A 19489-nucleotide genomic window follows, 5' to 3' on the forward strand; every position below is an offset into this window, starting at 1 on the left:
CACTTATTGTTTCGCGAGTGAGACTCACGTTTCTGGGATCATATCCGACCCTAGGGTCCATAGCTTGGTTCCTAGGCACGCTCTTAGTCGCTTCTAGTGATCAGACTCATAGTTCCTAGAGGAGCTATAGCTCCCGGGAGTGAATGGTATAGCTCCGGGGAACGAGGAGTGGGATTTTCCTGCGTTTAGTAAGATCGGTGCCAGTGAATCATAGATCCCGGGAGCACGAAGGAGAGTCAGGGGTTGGGAATAAAAACGTGACTCTCGAGAGATATCTGATTTCAAATATATTGCTGTACTAGCAATCAAGCACACAACTTTCATTAAGATGCCATCTGAAGCGCTTGGAGGCCTTCCCGAATACTTGAAAGGGGAACATCGGAGCCTAGGGTCAACAAGTCTGCGCCGTTCTTGAAAAAGACGATGAAGGGCAATTTCGTATTGAGAAGGGCACTGGAGAGCATGGCGTGCTTTCTGACGTCGACTTGGTAGAACTTGACGGTTGTGAACTCATTGCTTAGCTCCTCAATTTTCGAGGCGACCGCCTTGCACTTATCGTCCAAAGAGGAAAGGAAGGTGACCACAACGGGCTCAACCGAATGCTCGACTTTCCGCATATACTCCTCGTTCCTGGAGGACACTAGGTTAAGCGTGATTATTACGTCTCAGGGAAAGATACCCAACGTACGTCATGAGCTCAGCGACAGACCCACTAGCCATGCTGATAGGCGTGGCAGTGGAGAATACTGACAGTGACTGCGGAAATAGTGGACCAGTAGGTACTGTACTACTTTCCAAATTCTTTCTGAGTTTGCACCGAAACTTTATCCACGTGACCATGTGATTGATGACTAATGCCATAGTCCAGTGTTGGGCTAACTAGATTCGGCAACGAGGAAATGCACACTTGTATGTACGCCTAGTCGACTGTGGCGTCACATAGCCGGAGTGTAAGTATTCCAGAAGAGAAGAATAGGATGAATGCTGTTCTATGCCAAAATCATTGCGGCATCTTGTTCGCACAGCTACGGCTGAAGGTCACCGTAGCCATCATACCATGCAAACGGAAATTCAAACTATTTAAAGTGTATGAGGAGAAAAATATGTAAAGAATTGCAAACCTCTTGATTGGATTGTGTGTTTTGCAGTGTTATGGTACTCCAAGGTGGAGAAAGGAGTGAGAAAGAACCAATCACCCATTATGTTGCCACCCTCAACAAATTAGCTCATTTGCACGGCCGCCCATAGGATCTATGGCTGTGAAGCGCATTGTTTTCTGGGGCACGACGTGAGATATGGCTTTCGCATGCTGGTGCTACCCACTGGTCCGTTTCAGTCACGGAGTTTGCGGCATTTTATTGGGAAGACCTTGCTTGACTCCCTGATGCTCCATATAGGTAAAACCTTTTCCAAAGGGGGTGCTTGTAACACGTTCCGAGAAGTAACGTTCTGTTAAGATATAATCTATCTACTTGCAGGGTAGGAGGCCTATCAATAAGGTAATGAAGGTAGCATCAACCTAGACTTGGCCTGGATTGATCCCCTCTTTTTGTGGTGTCTGTGTCGGCCATTGCATTCAAAAAGCAAACGAACAAATCGAACTACACAACTATGTAAATGGTCCTTGCCGCAACCTTCCCCGTCGGGATAGGTGCAACAGCCCATCTGGTATATGCCTTACGCGTAAGGACAGGACAGCTTCAGGGAATACTGGTATCTGCCCCTGAATTTTCGAATCATATCCCCAGGCGTCTCTCCAAATAGTTTATTCTGAGCATGGGACTGTTCTCGATGCGCCAACACACTGACCGCAGGAATGAATGGCGCCGGATGACATAAAATTGAAGCCGATGGGGGCTGCATGATATTCCAGGCTGAGCAATATCCCAATCATGTGCGACATCGGTCGGATGTGGTGAGGAGCCGGATTTTCGTAGAAATCGAGGCTCGACTCAACACATTGAGGTGAACTTTTCGGGTGTGTTCAGGATACTGGTGAGCGTCCATGAATATGAGTAACTCTGTTAAATGAACTCGTGTTGGTTGCCTTCGAGTCAACTGTTGAACAATTAAACCAGAAATGGTAAAGGTTGGCACACATAATGTTGATCATACTGTAAAAGTGGTGATGAAAAGCACTAAAGGATGGCCGGTGAGAAAAAGATGGCGCCTCTCGGACAAAAGTACGGTGGTCAATTATTGCCGTTGCCAGAATAAAACGTTGATGATTACACCACCCTTCCCTCGCCCCGCACACATCACGTGTATCCCCTAAAACATCAAGTCACGCCCAAAGTTAGTTGCGTGAAACGTTTAGGCCTCTGTGGTCGGTTGATTTTCTGCCACATATTCCAAGTCAGCTATTTAGTTAACTAAAAACGACACTTTCTATGATAACTACGATAACTGTACTGCAGCATGAATGAGGATAAAATAATAGAGTGCCAGGAGCTGTCAACGAGTGTTAAAAGGCCAATCAATGCTGGTGAAAGCATGAAGGCCAACAGGCAAGAGAAAATTTACAGCACGTGATTAAACTATTGATTGTCTCTAGACCTCGCCAAACGCGGGTTTGGGTTGGGTTTTCAATTTCCTTACCCGCCCATGGGCAACCCACCGCGGGTTTTGGCCTTGATGAACCCGCCCATGGGTTCTTGGCGGGTACCCGCGGGTTGCCCAAAATACCCAAAAACATGCATAAATCGTGGATAACCCTGATTAGTCATCTAGTGTAATTTTGGTCATTTATTTCTGTCACGCTTTTGAGTGGATATTACATTGAAACAATGAACGCCATCGACCTGGAAATATATATTCTCTACATGTAGAACACTGCTCCCATCGCCCTGCTTTACACAACTGAAGGGATTACAGGCCACATTGATGATTTTATGTAAATTTATCAATTGAGAATCTTTCGAGTGAGCTCAAAAATATCATCTTTAGTTCGATCATTTAAAATCAGTGATTTGGACCTTCTCAGTGTCCTCCCAAAGTCGTATTCATCTCCGGGCGGGTTGGGTTGGGTTGGGTTGGGTTTTGGGTACCCGCGGCTTTTACGCAACTCAGGAATAGATAGATCCAAACGCACGACGCGACTGAAACAAAATCCACAATCAAGTACTCAAGATGAAAAAAATCTCCCCTTCTTCCAATATCAGTGGCCTTTTACTTCAGTATGGCGTCTTCTTCCTCATCATCGCGATCAATACATCGGCCTTTCAGTCCACTGCTCTCTATTGAGCCGTCATCTGACGGCTTCTTGGATTCTGAAATTCAATCCTCCGTAAGAAAATGGTCCCTTCCACTAGCCTCTGAGTGTTGCGGCGTTATCTACATGTATACTAAGATGGACCGCAGCCTTTGACAGGACCCCGCAAAACCTACGACATAACTACTCGAAGACCTCCAGCGACACTCCGACGTGTGGGACCTCAGCACAGAAAGAAATGGATTGCGTACGAGTCGCATCTAGAGACAGAGTTTCTTGAATGGTGGAAGGAAACAGAGTACGGCCAAAAGCTGAATGGAGAAGGCCAATCCCAGATCAAATGGTCCACCGGATCGCGTCACGCTGATGTGTGGAAACACTTTGACCAGGTTGCTGATATTGATTCTGGGCGTCCTCGAGTCATCTGCCAGGCTTGTCTCACTGTGCTTGATCATCCACAGTATAAAGGGAATGGGACAAGCGCCATGAGTAGACACAAAAAGTCTAACACTTGTCGTAAAGGGAAGAAAAAGGGATTTAATCAGTCATTGATTTCGGATTCTTTGCAGAACCATTCCATGAGAGACTCACCCAGTGTCCACAGAGTGACAACATTTCAAATCGAGGAGCAGATATTGAAGACAATTACGTGTCTTCGTTTGCCTTTCCAGACGGTGGAGAACCCGGTGTTTCAGAGGCTACTCAGCCTTTTATATTCTGGTCCCAAAGAATTGGAACTCCCGTCAGCGAAGACCCTGCGAAGACGGCTCCGGGATGCAGTCAATTGCCAGCAAGAGTTACAGTTACAAGATCTGCCTGAAGATGCCAAGGTTTCCCTCGCTTTAGATTGTTGGACCAGTCCATTTCAGCAGGCATTCATGGCAATCACGGTTTATTTCATCGACAAAGATTGGAACTATAGGGAAATGCTCCTCGGCTTTGAGCCGTTGCACGGTCCTCATACAGGAAACAACCTTAGTGATGTTTTGCACCGGTTACTGGAGGAACGAAAACTTCTCGATCGTATTTTTAGCGTTACTACAGATAACGCTACCAACAACGACACCATGATACGCGCCTTGCAAGAGAGACTGCTCTCTATTGGAGCTATTAGCTCCAGGGAATCAATAGTCCGGGTTCCCTGCATGGCTCATGTGATCCAGCTTTGCCTGAAACAGCTACTGGGACATATCAGGGCAGCACCTAAGAATAAAGAAGTCAGAGCCTTTTGGTCCGACACCCAAGCGCACGGGTTGAAGGATTCGATCAATTATGGAGACGTGGCTCATACACTGACAAAGGTGAGCCAAGATATTCACCTTTTCAATATACTCAGAGCACTGACAGCATTAGATTCGATCCTTTGCGATCTTTGTCAACGCAAGCCCACAACGGCGTGATGCTTTTTTATGCCTCCAATCAGGTGGTACTCGGCTTTTTCCGTTACATGACGTTCAGACACGCTGGAATTCAACTTTTTTGATGCTTCGCCGAGCACGCCGGCTGAGAAATGTAATCGACAAATACTGCTGCGATCATGAATACTCGCAGCTCAAGGTTACCGACGTTGAATGGAGGCAAATTGACTACCTCGTTCATTTGACCAAACCGTTTTTTCAGTTCACCATGGCTCTGATGAAGACCAGAGACGTCACAATCCATAGTGTGTTCCTTGTGTATAGGAAACTACTGGAGCATATCGAACGGTCGAATCGAAGATTGAAGAGAAAGACAACACCCTGGAAGAAAGACATGTATGGCGCGTTGCTTGTGGCGAGGCAGAAGCTGAAAGAGTACTACGAAAAAACCTACCGCGACCACGGTTTTCTCTATGGCACTGGAACATTACTTGCCCCTCAGTATAAACTGAGTGCTTTTGATGATCGAGAGTACTCAACTTGCCATGAAGATACGTCAAAAAGGTACTGTGAATATTTGAGAGCATCTTTCACACAGTATCAGCAGCAGAACCCCGAGTTGCTATTCCGTACAGTCCAGCGATCTTCCAATTCGCATAGCACAGAGCTTGATCGGCTACTCGAGCCACCTGGTGCATCGATTTTCCATGAAGGAGTAGAGTATGACGAAGTGGACCAGTATCTTCGCGAAGGCACGAGCAATCAGTACAACACACTGGAACAACTGACTGACCTTGAATAGCCAATGTCCCTGTGTCGCCGCGACTTTATTGGAAAGAACACGAGCGCGAATTCCCAGTGCTGTCTCGGCTCGCACGAGACTTGCTTTCGGTCCCTGCCACCGGCGCGGGTGTAGAAAGGCTCTTCAATAGCGCACGAGACATTTGTCATTATCGCCGAGGGTCTCTTCACGAAGGGACCATTCAAGACTTGATGATGTACATGTGCTCAGAAAAGCTCACACTAGAGGGACAGCAATTGATTCGTCTGGAGAAACCGTTGGAGAGCGAGAGCCAAGAGGCACTTGAAGAGGATGAAGCGTTGAAGGCAATCGAAGAGGATGCAGAGCCGATCAGCGACAATGAGGAGATTGAAGAGAGCGAGAATCTCGAGGGTAACTCTGAGCCAGAGGAGACATACCAAGTGGAGTGTACGGTGGTAGAGACCGGCCGGAGCTCTATACACAGACATATTCACGAACCTGAACAAGAAGAAGAGAGTATGGAGGAAGACGTGGTTGATTACGACGAAGCAGATTTACTTCCGCCTCCAATCATGCAATTGAGTGATAGAAGCCAGAAGAGATCTTCTGGTCGGGTAACAATGCCCTCCAGCAGACTGCGAGGTTACGAGGTATACTAGTCTTTATAATTAGCCAATTTGATTTTTTCAAGCCCTTCATGTTCCTTTCCAAATATTCACAGCCAGAAGCTAGTAGTTACGCCATCGAAACAATTAGATAATCGAAAATTACTGCATAACTTAGTGTAAAATGATCAGTCAGCTTTGTTTGCTTTTTTGGGTAATCGCGGGTACCCATTTGGGTCTTGGGTTGGGTTTCCCGGATGACAACCCGCCCACGGGTTTGCTGACTAAGACCCAACCCGGCCCATGGGCTGGGTTTTCGCGGGCGGGTTTGGGCGGTGGGCGGGTTTTGGCGAGGCCTACCAGCAGCTATATTATAGCCAGGGAGACTCGGATGAGTGCGACAGGGATGAGACATTTGCGAATATCAATCTTACGTGTTCTTCTACCCAGGCCATGAAAGTCTTCTGAGTTCCCTCCCCTAGGGTATCGACCAAGAAGTAGAGTTGCTAACTATAGACAAAGCCTGCCAATGGCCCCGCGAGGCTCAAACGATGCTAAACCCGCGAGAAGGCAAACTGCGTCTTTGCCAGAGGCTATTATAGCTTCACCGTTGGAGTGTCGAAAATAGTTTCCAAGAAGTACACGAGGGATGAATGAAAGCGCGGGAACTCTTTGAATTGTGGAATATAGTGGATTCCCGTGAATTCGAACAGCCTGGCATCCTGGAATCGATCGGCCAAGCTCCGAGTCTGGGCAGGTAGCACCACTGGGTCGTCGCTTCCGATAGCGAGCAGAGCGGGCGTCACGATATATGGGGTGTAGATCTGCTGGTACAGAGGTCCCAGTGTGAACCCGCTCAGACAGACGGAAAATTTGAAACTGGGATGTTGTGCCTACAGAGCATGGATGGTTAATGAGTTCAGTTGTTCTCTGGCAAATGAAGTCAAGAGTCGTTCACCTTCCAAGAGGGGTCATGGAGAGTCTGCCTTTTCTCCAGTATAGATGTAATAACTGCTGCCATAGCAGCGCCTGACGAAAATCCAACGATCCCCGCGAATGGACCATCTCGATCGAGTGTTTTGAGGATGTGTTCAATTGACAAGTCTATCCCGTTAATCCGACCCTCACTAGGATCTCCATATCCCCAGACCCATCGGTCGTTTGCTTCGTCCCGATCGGGGTCGGCCGGCAGTATGCCCGACAGGTATTGGAATTCAAACATGATGTCTCTGTCACTGGCAAACTTGTGGAATGCCTTTCGAATATACCTGGTTTTGGGCTGGAAAATCTGTGCCGATTGCTCATGTCCTGGAAAATCTTCTCAATAGAACATCGTGGGAGAAGGCGCCATGTACTGACCATGTAGCATGAGTACTTTCAGAATCGTGTCAGGCATGCTATCCACTGGTACTTGTGACTATAGCGCAGGTATAGTGGATGAGGACGGCTGCGTAGAAGTGACCAGACAAAGGCTTCTTATAGCTCTACTCCTGAAAGGCCCTCACCGCATGATACGGATTCATGAGGCCAACTCCACATGGGCATGGAAGCCACCCGGCGCCTAGGCGTGTCAGTATAACTAGAGATCCCCCAACGGACAAACAATCACGTAAAGTGTAGATTTGTTGTGTCCATGGCTGCCAGGTTGGTCAGGCTGCCCGCAGAGAAATCAATCTTTCTATCTCGTTTTCTTCTCAGGTCTGCAACAGTATCTAAATTACATGATTATATGTTCCTTTTATCGTGTTCTGGAGATGGAAAGGAAGAGAAGAAGACGAGAGAGAGGTCAAACAAAGCAAGGAATTGGGGTTACCTGGCGAGGTTTTCAACGTATTGGTTCATGGGTCTCAAGAATCACTAAAGTACTTCTCCCATAGGGACCAACAGAAAACCGCAGAATCCCATTCAAAATTTTCTATGCGTATTTGTACAGTCGTAGGCGAAATCAGCTTCCACCCTAATCGTTGCGTTTCTTATTTCGGGCGCCACTAGCAAGGCGCTAGTGCGATATTTTTAGTCGACTAACTACATTATAACAATTGCCGCTAGAGGCATGGTCTAATAATGAATTAAAAGACAATTACCATCTGGAATTGTCGAAGCCAAATGAAAGTATCCTCCCCCGTGCTCTGGGCGCTGTTAAGTAATTGAATGCTGCTTGTGACTTTCACTAGTGCTGTTTTATGTTCAGTATCTACTGTCGTCAACTTTTTGCGTGCAGGAACCGTCGAAAGCACCACCAAAGAATGGAATACAATCTATCATGGAACAAACCAGTTTTTCAGATTACTATATACGGGATTTCCACTTCTTTTTCAGGGTTGTGTCTGTGGGAATTCGCTATCGGCCTTGTCTCGATGGCTGGCTAAGTCGCGGATTTACGAGACTCTCAAGATTGAAGGTAATGGCGCTAACACTCAGTGTAGGAATGGTGGTCGATCATCTCCCTAGAAAAATATGGAGTTTTGAAGACAGACAGCATCGAGCAGCTTCATCGATCTGAGAGCGTGTGGCTCAACGTCTTGAATTATGTCATGAATTAGCTGATGCTGTCACGGTTCAAGGGCTAGGCGCCACACTAAACTGCCATACGCATGCAATCGCCGTGCCACTCCTTCCATGTCTAATCTTGAGCGTCACCTAATGTTGAACATTGCATTGTGGCCCCAAGACTTGGCGCCTCAAAGGTGCATCTCATCCTTAGAATAGTAGACAGCCAACCGATGTTCAGACAGTTGGGGGCCTATAGCCTGGACCTAGGGAAAGTATTCTATTTGATGGCTGGCTTGCTCGTCGTTCGAGATCTGGCTAGAAAAACATAGAACGCATTTCAATTGAAAAGATTGGACCTATGTGGGAGTTGAAAGAAGTAATACGGAGCGGGGGCGAGGAGCCTTCATGCACCAGCAGACATATCTATCGCAATCATGTCAGACCGTAAAGCATCGAGTAGAACAGATACAAGCAGTGAGATAAATGGTAGGGAGTTTGAGGGAGCAGTAACAGGAGGCTGAGACGATGGAATGGAGAGAAGTGAGCAAGGGAAGGATTATTTACTGACTTGTCCACTCCAGCCCATCTTGGGGACCTTGGTTCATCGGAAGCCTCGCTACCGCCTCGTGGTCATTCGCCGAGGACCATTGAAGCGGTGTTTGTCCATCCTTGTCGCTGGCGTTGATGTCGGCTCCCTTGTAAATGAGAAGCCTCGCTACCGACTCGTGGCCATTCGCTGAGGACCGTTGAAGCGGTGTCCAACCAAAAGCGTCGGTGGCGTTGACGTCGGCTCCCTTCTCGATGAGAAGCCTTGATACTGCCTCGTGGCCATTCGCTGAGGACCGTTGAAGCGGTGTCCAACCAAAAGCGTCGGTGGCGTTGACGTCGGCTCCCTTCTCGATGAGAAGCCTTGATACTGCCTCGTGGCCATTCGCTGAAGACCATTGAAGCGGTGTTTGTCTATCCTTGTCGCTGGCGCTGACGTCAGCTCCCTTATCAACGAGAAGCGCTGCTACTGCCTCGTGGCCATTCCCCGAGGACCATTGAAGCGGTGTTTGTCCATCTTTGTCGCTGGTTTTGATGTCAGCTCCCTTGTCAATGAGAAGCCTCACTACCGACTCGTGGCCATTCGCTGAGGACCGTTGAAGCGGTGTCCAACCAAAAGCGTCGGTGGCGTTGACGTCGGCTCCCTTCTCGATGAGAAGCCTTGCTACTGCCTTGTTGCCATTTGCTGAAGACCATTGAAGCGGTGTTTGTCTATCCTTGTCGCTGGCGTTGACGTCAGCTCCCTTATCAACGAGAAGTGCCGCTACTGCCTTGTGGCCATTCGCCAAGGAGCATTGAAGCGGTGTCCAACCAAAATCGTCGGTGCCGTTGACTTCGGCTCCCTTATCGATAAGAAGGCTTGCTACCGCTTCGTGGCCATTCATTGAGGACCGTTGAAGTGATGTCCGTCCATCCTTGTCGCTGGCGTTGATTTCGGCTCCCTTGTCAACAAGAAGCCCCGCTATTGCCTCGTAGCCATTCGCCGAGGCCCATTGAAGTGGTGTTTGTCCAAATTTGTCGCTGGTGTTGACGTCGGCTTCCTTGTGAATAAGACGCATCGCTATTGCCTCGCGGCCATTCGATAAGGACCGTTGAAGTGGTGTCCATCCATCCTTGTCGTTAGCGTCGACGTCAGCTCCCTTTTCAATAAGAAGCCTCGCTACTGCCTCGTGGCCATTCGCTGAGGCCCGTAGAAGCGGTGTCCGTCCATCCTTGTCGCTGGCGTTGATGTCGGCTCCCTTGTTAATAAGAAGCCTTGCTACTGCCTCATGGCCACTCGCCGAAGACCGTTGAAGTGGTGTCCGTCCATCCTTGTCGCTGGCGTTGATGTCGGCTCCCTTGTTAATAAGAAGCCTTGCTACCGCCTCATGGCCATTCGCTGAGGCCCGTAGAAGCGGTGTCCAACCAAAATCGTCGGTGCCGTTGACGTCAGCTCCCTTGTCAATGAGAAGCCCCGCTACTACCTCGTGGCCATTTGCCAAGGAGCATCGAAGCGGTGTCCAACCAAAATCGTCGGTGCCGTTGACGTCGGCTCCCTTATCGATGAGAACCGCCGCTACCGACTCGTGGCCATTCGCTGAGGACCGTTGAAGCGGTGTCCATCCATCCTTGTCGCTGGCGTTGATGTCGGCTCCCTTATCGATGAGAAGCGCCGCCATTGCCTTATAGCCATTCATTGAGGCCCGCTGAAGCGGTGTTCGTCCATCCTTGTCGCTGGCGTTGATGTCGGCTCCCTTATCGATGAGAAGCGCCGCCATTGCCTTATAGCCATTCATTGAGGCCCGCTGAAGCGGTGTTTGTCCATCCTTGTCGCTGGCGTTGATGTCGGCTCCCTTGTCAATAAGAAGCCTCGCTACCGCCTCGCGGCCATTCATTGAGGCCCATTGAAGCGGTGTTTGTCCATCCTTGTCGCTGGCGTTGATGTCGGCTCCCTTGTCAATAAGAAGCCTCGCTACCGCCTCCTGGCCATTCGCTGAGGCCCGTAGAAGCGGTGTCCATCCATAATTGTCGCCAGTGTTAACATCGGCTCCCTTGTCAATGAGAAGCCTTGCTACTGCCTCATGGCCACTCGCCGAAGACCATTCAAGCGGTGTTTGTCTATCCTTGTCGCTGGCGTTGACGTCAGCTCCCTTTTCAATAAGAAGCCTCGCTACCGCCTCCTGGCCATTCGCTGAGGCCCGTAGAAGCGGTGTCCATCCATGTTTATCGCCAGTGTTAACATCGGCTCCCTTGTCAATGAGAAGCGCCGCTACCGCCTCGTGGCCATTCGCTGAGGACCGTTGAAGTGGTGTCCGTCCATCCTTGTCGCTGGCGTTAATGTCGGCTCCCTTGTCAACAAGAAACCTTGCTACTGCCTCGTGGCCAATCGCCGAAGACCATTGAAGCGGTGTCCGTCTATCCTTGTCGCTGGCATTAACGTCAGCTCCCTTATCAACGAGAAGCGCCGCTACTGCCTCGTGGCCATTCGATAAGGACCGTTGAAGTGGTGTTTGTCCATCCTTGTCGCTGGCGTTGACGTCAGCTCCCTTGTCAATAAGAAGCCTCGCTACCGCCTCCTGGCCATTCGCTGAGGCCCGTAGAAGCGGTGTCCATCCATGTTTATCGCCAGTGTTAACATCGGCTCCCTTGTCAATGAGAAGCGCCGCTACCGCCTCGTGGCCATTCGCTGAAGACCATTGAAGCGGTGTTTGTCTATCCTTGTCGCTGGCGTTGACGTCAGCTCCCTTATAAACGAGAAGCGCTGCTACTGCCTCGTGGCCATTCGATAAGGACCGTTGAAGCGGTGTCCGTCCATCCTTGTCGCTGGCGTTGATGTCGGCTCCCTTGTCAATAAGAAGCGCCGCTATTGCCTTGAAGCCATTCATTGAGCCCCGTTGAAGTGGTGTTTGTCCATCCTTGTCGCTGGCGTTGACGTCAGCTCCCTTTTCAATAAGAAGCCTCGCTACCGCCTCGTGACCATTCGCCGAGGCCCGTAGAAGTGGTGTTTGCCCCCCGCTATCCATGTCATGAACAGACGATCCACTCTGTAGGAGTAGCTTGACAATTTCTGCCCGACCATCCTGGGCGGCCCAAGATAGCGGTGTTCGACTTTTGTACCCCTTGAAGTCTTTTTTGTGATTCAAGCCCTCCGTAATGTCGGCTCCATTTTGAATGTATGAAACTGAGTTCAGAAGAGCAGCCACGGTGTTTTTGCTCCCATTAGCCAACGCGGCAAATATTGGGTACTTGTATCTCTCCCCAATGACCTGGAGTTGCGGATCTTCTTTGGGTCTTAAGCGAATAAGCTCAGAACACCCTCTATCTGCCAGGACGTAAGATAGACTTGCATGCTTGCTGTATTTGTGGGACTTGAACTTTTCAAAAACATTGTTTGTCTGAACCCAGTTAGAGATGGGAAAAGAGGAAAGAAACTCGTCTTGAGGGAGAACATGCGCCGCAGCATTCGCATGGTAAAGAACATGCTGAATCGCATACCCCAAAAACGGGTAGTTCTTTGAGATTTCCCTCCGTCCGTCGGAGTGAGTCTCCGGCAACAGCTTGGTGACAGATTCACATATCAATTTGTGATTAGTATAGACGCTGCAGCATTGTTTCAGTTTCTCATGGCCTACGCCCTCGCAGTTGAATCCAAGCTCAGGCCACAATTCATATAGACCTTTGTCCTTGATAAGAAAGTCTCGAACAGATTCATGGATGAATTGAACCGTCGGCTGGCTAGATTTTGTGGTCTCGGCAAGTCCCTTTGAGGAACTAATCACATATCTGTTGACACTGTCAAGGCCAACACCAGTACCGAAGACGGTGATATCTGGGATTTGGCTATCGACTAATCTGTTCAGAGACAACCCGGACCAGAGAGCATGATAAAATTCCTGCGGTCGCAGAGGTTCCTTTGCGAACAGAATCCAGAGGATGCAAAGCAGGAGAGCCTCCATATTTTCATTGTCACGCCTCAAGATATCCTTGAACAGGTCGCTCAGATCACTAGGTATTTCCGCGAGTCTCTTTCTCAGAGCCATTCCTCCCCGTCGGTACTCCTTGTTCAGAATACCGACAACCAAAACGATCCACATAAAAACACCAGCAGCTTTACCGAGAAGTTGTGGTTGCAGCTCTTCAACAAGCGTTGGTTCTTTGATCAGGAGGCGGTCTGTGACGTAGGTTGCCAAGTCTTCCGCATGACCTGACTGATCCTCCAGTGTAAGTCGGAGACCCCGTTGTATGAAGATGTATGGATAGTGTCGACTCGAAAAGCAGGTTCGGAATTGGACGCCTTTGCCTGTTGATTTTTCAGCCAGGTCTTCAAAGTACTGCACCATGTCCACAACTTGTTGTTCATCACACTCATCAAGAGCGTCAACGAAGCAGGTAAACGAGCGTTGTCCGAGCGTGCAAACTGCATTGGAAAATAGGTCCTTCAAAACATTCAAGGAAGGGCAATCATTTTGGCCTCGGGGAACCAGGTCGGAATCGTCTCAAACAACCTGGAGGACAGGGTAGCCTTCTAGTAGTTGAAGTAGCAATGATCGGTACATCCCTGTGATAGATTTTTCCAAGTAATCCCCTCGAGCGTTGAAGAAAAAGGAAGCTGTGATGGCATGCTTTGGACGGGCCTTGCCCTTCATGTTGGAGTATGCAAATTTCATGATTGTCGACTTTCCAGCCCCGGGCTTACCACTGATCCACAGAAAGCCATGATGTTGCGTCAATCTGGCAGGATCAAGCCATGCTTCGTAATACGGATGATTGAGAAACCAGCGACACGTCTTTTTCTGTTCTTCTTTGATGGTCGTTCTCCGGGAATCCATTTGCTCGAACTTGAAAGAATTTAACAAGCGCTGCCGGTCTTCGTGCGATAAACACTGATCTATAAGTGTGGTGTGAACAGTGGTGAGTCAAGAATGTTCCTAAGGCTGGGATGCATTCTTACAAGAATCGGTCGTGGAGACAATACTTTTAGGTGATTCGGTCACGGGTAACTCCTCAAGCAATTGTCTTGCGTATGCGGCCGCGGTTGCTGCTGCATATCTCTGCCATTGTTTGCTTTTGTGAGAGTCTGAATAGTCGCAAATTCCCCGAATTGGAAGACACGGGAGGACATCCATCAGACCAGCACTTTCCATCTCAAAACATATGACATCTAGCTGTCGAGCAATGCCGTCCCGTGTTGTGCCGTCCCTCATGACTTGGTTCCCCGAGGCAATTGCGCCATAATGGATTCTTACGTCGTCCAACATCCGTCTGCTTCTTGGGACTAGCTTTGAGTGGTCGCACCCGTCACAGCTACCGGTTAGAGATTCATGATCATAGGTCGCATGGAACAGAAGATCCGGTGAATTCGGGCGAGAGTACGAGGGTTGTTCTTCTAGTTTCTGTTGTAAGATAGATATGACCCGGTTGGGGCCGAGTTCGTGTTTCGAACGGAGTGTAGACACAGCCGTACCAAGCAACTGATGAGGAATTCTAGGAATTGCCGTTCGCTGGAGCTGTCCGTCTGCAAGGATTTTCCCAAGATCACACTGCATAACCCTTGTTCCGACGACAATATCACCCAAACGCACATCAGCCTTGCTTGGCACCCCACCGCCAATCCCAACCATTAAACATGCGCGAATCGCTGGAAAAGTCCGCTTCATGTTCGTCATGACGATCGCGGCGTTGTTTGTTCCATACTGCCCTTCTGGTAAACACGCAATGACGACATTGTGTCGATTGATGGTTCCTAGTACATAGGTATTCCTGTCGTCCGCATGGGTAGGAAGAGCTTCATGAAACTCATCCAGCATGGCCTGTGCTGCTGCCATCTCTATGTACAGCGCGCAGATCCATGCGACAGTGTACTGATTGTGTCGTGGGGTAGGCAAACCCTCATGGTGGAAAGTCTTTGGTCGCTTAGACAGATGGTGTTCTATCGTGATTGTGCCATGGTTATTACCTATTTGAAACCCATCATTGACTCCATAATAAGATGTGGATGCCATAGTTAGGATAGCATATATTGTCCGTCGCTTTGGCGGAGTGTGTTTTCTGACTCTCAGCTGAACGAGGGGCTAGGTGCTCTGATTCATCATCAGGTGACTTCATGGCGCTTACTTAAACACGCAGTCAGAACGTGCGAGCATTTCCTTGGCCTTGGACCGTAAGCTTTCCAGGCCCAGATAATTTTTCTTTGAGACGCTCTCTGAGTGCCATGTCACAATGCGTCTAGTCTAGTCCTGCAAAATGAGGCTAGTTGGTAAAATCGTGTGATCAGGGGGTTAAAGCGAGTTAAGTGGACGAAGATTCTTGCCAGATTAGGATTCACCGTTAACTTAATCTAGGGAGGAGTTTTATTGGGGTTGCCTCACGTGATGCCCGCACAGAGCCCACAGGCCTACGGAGGGGTTCTCCCCTCCTGCAACTGCCTCACGGGAGTCAATTGCTCGCCTCTGCTGGTAGCTCGTCATCTCTCACGCAGTCAAGACTCGTTTTGTTTTCACGTCCTTTCTCTGCGGCAATAACACCGATAAGCCTTGACCATATCGCTCTCCACCATGACGTTCAGCCAGTCTAGCAGTGTCACGCCTGCCCCACTTGACTCCGCTTGGCCCCCGGCCCACATTTGGGAAACCATGGGCGCGGCGGACCGCGCCAGTTGGCTAGGACAGATACAGAGAGACAGGGCCAGGCGCCTCGAAATGGATGTAGCGGAGACAGACCTCCGCCACAGAAGGCCTCGTGTGGACCTGCAAGGTGACGAGAATTTCGAGGAAAACCGTGAGCCACCCCCTGAAGTCAAACCACTCATCGACATATTTCCGGGTGTCTCCGCCGCCCTTCTTACTCGCGTTTTCGAGAGGAAGTTGAAGGCGACTGAACTCATACGCTTCAAAGAGAAGTCAGTCACCGAGCAAGATCATGAGGACAGGGTCTTCAAGATGACCGAGTCCGGAGGCACAGTAGGCTTCAGGAAAGCAGCGGCATCGCTTAAGGATTGGGGCCCCAACCCTCAAACATGGACGAGCTGCTTCCTTACATACCTAGCCGTCATAGGACATCTCTTCGGCGAGAAACATCCAAAGGCAGTTCCCAACCTACTTATGTTCATGAGGCAGATCCTAGATCTCGCTCAAACATATCAGTGGTCAGAGGCAGTACTGCCGCTCGCCCTTAACTTCCACCAATACATTCTGGATAAAGGAGAGCTATCGACGGAGAACAACCTCGTCACAGCCCCATTTCGCGAAAAGTATCTCCGTCACAATCTTACTTTGCCTGCGAACTCACCGGCAAAACCTTCAGCCAGACCTCACCAAACAAGGTCTACTAGGTCTTCAAATAATGAAACCGAGGTGTGCGATAAGTTCAACACCACAGGATGTCTCTGGGAAGGCTCCAAGAGACGTCATGAGTGCACAGCATGCGGTCTAAGCCAGCATGGCGCATCCTCTTGCCGTAAGAAGACATAGCAAGTGGACCCTACCGTTAGGGAACACCCTGCAGAGACCGATAAAAGCTCCAACCCCTTATCACCAAGCCTAATACCGCAGGGCCAACCGCCCAGGCCGAATACTGCTATCCAATACCCCGTTTTCAACCCGGAGCTCCCAAAGCTACAGTTCTCTTCGTCACCACTATATGCAAAAGGCTGGAGCAACCTCCCACGCTACTATCCAGGCGATCTCAGGTCTACTATCACTGGCATCCTGACCTACGGCGTCCAGATCGGATATAGGGGCAAGATGCAGTTTTATCACTCCTCCAACCATCACATACACGAACCCGAAATGATCTCGGCCAAACTAGCAGAGGACCTCAACCTCGGTCGCATTAGATTGGCCTGTACGCCCTCCTTCGTTTCGCCGCTGGGGTTAGTCCCTAAGCACGATGGAGGATGGCGCCGCATCCATGACCTATCCTGGCCCCCTGGACAAGGCCTTAACTAGGGCATACCGGACTCCTGGTCAGCTATCGAATACATAACAATCGATGATATCTACGAGCAGGTCACACAAGCTGGCCCAGGTTGCATAATCATCAAGAGGGATATCAAGGACGCCTTCCGAATAGTCCCTGTTGCTGAGGATAACCAGCATCTCCTTGCCTTCCAGTGGAACGATTCTACTTATGTCGAATGCTGCCTCCCCTTTGGCCTCGCTACGGCCCCATTTCTCTTCAATCTCTTCGCCGAGGCTCTCCATTGGATACTCCAATGCCTCCTTCCTATATTCTATATCAATCATTACCTAGACGACTTCATCGCAATTATTCGGTCCTCCTCACTGTCCGACCCTATGGGTCCCTTTAATGAGGTTTACAACGGGGTCACCGACTACCTGCGTATCCCCCGCAATACCAAAAAGGACCAGCAAGGGACATGTGTGACAGTCTTAGGTATCCAGATCGACTCTATTGCAATGGAAGCTCGCCTGCCACCAGACAAGTTGTGCCGCGCCACATTGGACGCCGCAGCTGCCCTGAGCGCAGCGAGTCTCTCCCTCAAGCAAACAGAGCGTCTCACAGGCTCATTAGCCTTCTGTTCAAGAGTTGTCCGGCTTGGGAGGACAAGGCTACAGTCTCTATACACCTTCCAAGCCGCCTTCCCACATGGGAGGAGCGCGCGCCGCCGTATCTCCCACGAGGTACGTGATGATTTGGAATGGTGGAGGGACTCCTTGTCTCTTTTCAACGGCGTACTCTTAATTGACCCCTGCCGCCGCTCTATCACACATCTCTACACAGATGCCTCCAACACAGGCCAGGGACTCTTCTTCTTCTCATCCAAGTCTATATCAGACTGCTGGCTGGCCCATTGTCACCAGCTTCATCCAAGCAATGCTGCCTCACTGGCCCTTGCTCAAAACGCATACGCGCACCAAGACGCACACGCGCACCAAGTCGCACACGCGCACCAAGTCGCACACGCGCACCAAGTCGCACACGCGCACCAAGTCGCACACGCGCACCAAGTCGCACACGCGCACATCAATACCACCGAAGTAGACGCCATTCTACAAGGCTTCCTACTCTTCAGCCACCATTGGCTTCATCATACTCTAGTTATCCACACGGATAGCTCCACAGCCTACACAGGACTGAGTAAAGGCTTCCTGCATGGTCCGCCTAACGTACCTCTGAAAAGCCTCCTTATCCTAGCGGCGGCGAGAGATATCCAAATCGTGCCACATTGGCTCCCTTCCGGGGAAAACACATTAGCAGATGCCCTCTCCCGTAATAACTGTCAAGAGGTTGCTAACATTTGTCCCCACTGGCAGGACCTCTCGGTATTGAACCGCCCGCGTGGTTCTCTTCGCGAGCTCCTCAGCTCAATGCAGGCCACCTAAAACTGCTCTGGAGCGGCCTCAGCGCTAACACACGTTCCGTCTACCACTCTGTTCAACGCAATTACGAAAAGCACTGTGCGCTACAAAATCTCTCGGCTTGGCCAGCCTCAACACAGTCGTTAACCTCCTGGCTAACTTCACGACTCCTTGGGAATTCAAACCAAAAGGCCGTCAAGCCCGATACTGCACTCGCCGACCTAGCCGCCCTCCGGGCTTACCATATTGACAACTTCCTTGAGGATAAACTCTTCGATAACAAGCACTTTCGACGCCTTATAGACGGCGCAAGAAGACTCAACCCAATCACCAAAGTTCGCGTCAGAAAACCAATTTCGCGTGACACCATTACGAAACTCTCCGCAGGCCTAGCCACACTCCCGTCACAGTCCTTGGAGATGACCGCAAACCTTCTAGACGACTTAAACTTCGCAACCGCTTGCCGGGTAGCATTTGCTGGGTTCCTTCGCCTCGGAGAATTTACCTACAAAACAGAAGATCTCAGCACACGTCCTACCTTCTTAGCCACAAAGCTAACGCGCTCCGACGTCAGATTCTCGTCCTCGTTAGACCACGTACAACTCACACTCAAGCGGAGCAAAACGGACCGACGCCACGAAGGAGCACAGATCATCCTTGCGAAAACAGGAGACGGAGCTTGTCCAGTTGATGCGCTTCAGAGGCTACTACTTCTCGACCCCAAAGCGCCCGACGCCCCGTTATTCTCCTTTCACAGAAGACCATTCAATCGCAACAACTTCCTCTCTACCCTATCTACTAAGCTGAAAGCACTTGGGATACACGCGAACGGCTACTCAGGCCACAGCTTTCGGAAAGGTGCGGCTCAACATGCGCATGATAGTGGGATCCTCGACGATCAGATCCAATTACTCGGGAGATGGACCTCGGATGCATTCAGGGTGTATTTTACGACGAACACGTCTGTCTTGTACAAGCTCAATCACCAGTTCCAAACAGGCTCGCCGGCTCCACTGTCTCTACTGCTTCCTCCACCGTCCCCTCCACCATCCTAGTTTGGCCCGGATCATTTGGGCTCTATCTGACGCTACGGTCTAAGACCGCAGCGACAGGTGACCCGTCACGGCCAAACTATATATACGTTCTTGATCTCTCTTGACTGGGTGAGGTCACCAATAAATTTACATAAAATACACCATTTTCCACCAGCCAAT

General features: G+C 49.9%; 4 protein-coding genes across 4 annotated transcripts; 1 reads left to right on the plus strand and 3 right to left on the minus strand.

Annotated features, from left to right (window-relative positions):
* Nucleotides 1-323: 323 nt before the first annotated feature.
* Nucleotides 324-720, minus strand: N7506_005697 (thioredoxin domain protein; the record flags this gene model as incomplete). The annotated part of the gene is made up of 2 exons (XM_056954990.1): nt 324-630; nt 689-720. The coding sequence occupies 2 exons, from the start codon at nt 718-720 to the stop codon at nt 324-326; spliced, it is 339 nt and encodes a 112-aa protein (XP_056811967.1).
* Nucleotides 721-6533: 5813 nt separating this feature from the next.
* On the minus strand, nt 6534-7159 carry N7506_005698 (uncharacterized protein; the record flags this gene model as incomplete). The annotated part of the gene is made up of 2 exons (XM_056954991.1): nt 6534-6830; nt 6896-7159. 2 exons carry the CDS (start codon nt 7157-7159, stop codon nt 6534-6536), a joined length of 561 nt encoding a protein of 186 aa, XP_056811968.1.
* A 1831-nt stretch (nt 7160-8990) lies between these two features.
* Nucleotides 8991-14957, minus strand: N7506_005699 (uncharacterized protein; the record flags this gene model as incomplete). The annotated part of the gene is made up of 3 exons (XM_056954992.1): nt 8991-13391; nt 13458-13793; nt 13926-14957. 3 exons carry the CDS (start codon nt 14955-14957, stop codon nt 8991-8993), a joined length of 5769 nt encoding a protein of 1922 aa, XP_056811969.1.
* Nucleotides 14958-15509: 552 nt separating this feature from the next.
* On the plus strand, nt 15510-19330 carry N7506_005700 (uncharacterized protein; the record flags this gene model as incomplete). The annotated part of the gene is made up of 4 exons (XM_056954993.1): nt 15510-16366; nt 16520-16797; nt 16924-18072; nt 18231-19330. The coding sequence occupies 4 exons, from the start codon at nt 15510-15512 to the stop codon at nt 19328-19330; spliced, it is 3384 nt and encodes a 1127-aa protein (XP_056811970.1).
* Between the last annotated feature and the right edge of the window lie 159 nt (nt 19331-19489).

This window comes from Penicillium brevicompactum, assembly GCF_028827555.1.
Source record: "Penicillium brevicompactum strain IBT 35665 chromosome Unknown utg000004l_segment0_segment0, whole genome shotgun sequence".
NCBI lineage: Eukaryota > Fungi > Ascomycota > Eurotiomycetes > Eurotiales > Aspergillaceae > Penicillium > Penicillium brevicompactum.